This window comes from Emiliania huxleyi (genome assembly GCF_000372725.1).
Source record: "Emiliania huxleyi CCMP1516 chromosome Unknown EMIHUscaffold_205, whole genome shotgun sequence".
Lineage (NCBI taxonomy): Eukaryota > Haptophyta > Isochrysidales > Noelaerhabdaceae > Emiliania > Emiliania huxleyi.
Genome location: NW_005200552.1, coordinates 225,547 through 227,439, shown reverse-complemented (window position 1 = coordinate 227,439; position 1,893 = coordinate 225,547). Strand labels below are relative to the sequence as shown.

General features: G+C 63.4%; 1 protein-coding gene across 1 annotated transcript; it reads left to right on the top strand.

The window, feature by feature from the left end:
- Positions 1–550: 550 nt before the first annotated feature.
- EMIHUDRAFT_442896 (hypothetical protein) lies at positions 551–1,605 on the top strand. The gene has a single exon (XM_005781237.1). It carries the CDS (start codon positions 590–592, stop codon positions 1,409–1,411), a length of 822 nt encoding a protein of 273 aa, XP_005781294.1. The 5' UTR covers positions 551–589; the 3' UTR covers positions 1,412–1,605.
- The last annotated feature ends 288 nt before the right edge of the window (positions 1,606–1,893 follow it).

Here is a 1,893-nt window from a genome sequence, read left to right as displayed (position 1 = left end):
TGCGCCCGTCCCTCGGCGGGATCGCAGCTGCCTCTGCGCGTCCTGGAGATGTACCAAATCGTCGCCGCCGGAGACGACTCGACGCCGCTGAGATCGGAGATCAAGCTCTGACAGGTCGCACGTCGCTCCTTTGACAACGACGTGACTCACCCGTGGCCGTGCAGATCACATCAGGACACGGTCTCGACGCGCTCGGTACGACGCCTGCGACCCGTCTCCGGTCAGGTGGCACGACGCTCATCGCGCCTACCAGCGCTGCCGTACAGGTTGCCACGACGAGGTCGAGCACGCTTCTATACGCTCGCCCAGCCTTCCTTTCCATCCCATTAGGTAGCCTGGGAACAGTGGCGGCCAGAGGCAAAGCCTGCGAGGGGTGGTGGAACCACATGTCACGGCTACTGCCGGCTCGACCCACGATAGCCTCCGGAGGCTGACTTTGCGGCACCATCATCGGACGATGTCAAGCGGCTCGCACGAGGTCGTGACACGCAGGCGTCCGAGACCTCGAAGGCGGCCCGCGAGGCTCGCTTTTCGAGGCCGAGTCGTTGCCGAGAGAGCCCACATTGCCGAGAGAGTCTTGAAAGACAACATGTCAGTGAGCAAAGACGCCGGCAACGACGACGAGGCTCCACCCTCATACGGCGAGGCCTCTCGCTTCGGTCAACTCGGCCACTCTGACATCACGCTCACGACTGCGGCCTCTGACGCCCACGAGCGCCTTGCGCGAGTGATCGACGAGGCGCGCAGCAAGCCAAAACCTGTTGAACCTGCCTCGGTCGCGGTCTCCATCGGCAACGTGGCAGACGCACGGACCGCAGCCGCAGTGCCGGCTGTGCCGTTGCAGGCGCATATCCACGAGCGCCGCAGTCGCAACAGAGCCTCCGCTTGCTGCACTCTCTTCGTCCTCATGGCCAGTGCCGCCTGCGGAGTTTGCCTCTGGTATGGATTTCGAGTGCCACCGGAGCCGTCTAGGGCTCCGTCCGCACCGCCACCGAGCCCAGCACCCTCGCCGCCCTCGCCACCGTCACCGCCGTCACCACCGGCATTGCCACCCCTGGACGTGGGCCGCCTTTCCTGTGACTCTGAGGTGTCGGGCAGCACTGTCGGGGAGCCGAGCTTGGGCGGCGAGCCCGCCGGCGACGCCTCCTTTCTCTTCTGCGTGACGATCCCTGGCCGATTCACCTTTGACTCGTGTGGCTCCGACTATGACACGTGGCTGCGCGTCTGGACGCTGGAGGACGCCGACGAGGTGGCAGAGTGCGACGATTGCGGTCAATGCGAACTCCGTTCGGTGCTGAGCACCACCTTGGTGGTGGGCTGCTACCTGCTCGTCGTTGACGGCTACCTTACCAACGAGGGAGCCTTTTCCGTCTCCGTTGGCTGCAGTGGCGGCGGGAAGCTCGCAAAGTAGGGAACGCGGGCGAAGCGTGTGAGGGAAGCCGTTGGGCTTTCTTGTGTCGACTCTACAGATTGAGATCCAAGAGGGGAGGTGGAGGACCGGAGGACCGCTAACACCACACACATCCTTCCGGAAAATCCCTGTGAGCTGTGTGGTGCGGCGTGCGAGTCGTTTCTCCCATTCCGTTTTGAAAGCTGTCTTACTTTACTTACGGAATGTGCTTGCTCTCGACCGGATGGGCGAGATGATGGTGTTTTGCTGCAAGGGAGGCTGGCAAGAGCGGGCAGGAGAGCGGAATCGACGAACTCCGCCGAAAGTGGCGCGAACGGCTTCAGCTTTTCTCGCCCGCTCTGCTGAGGGCGAGGCGCCGAGCTACGGCTCCAACGCTGCAGCACTCTCCCTCTATTCACAGCAGAGAGGCGACATGGAGCCAGCGCGCCTCGCGCCATGATTCAATCGCCATCTCGACTCGCTCTCCATCGAGAAGAGCGTCG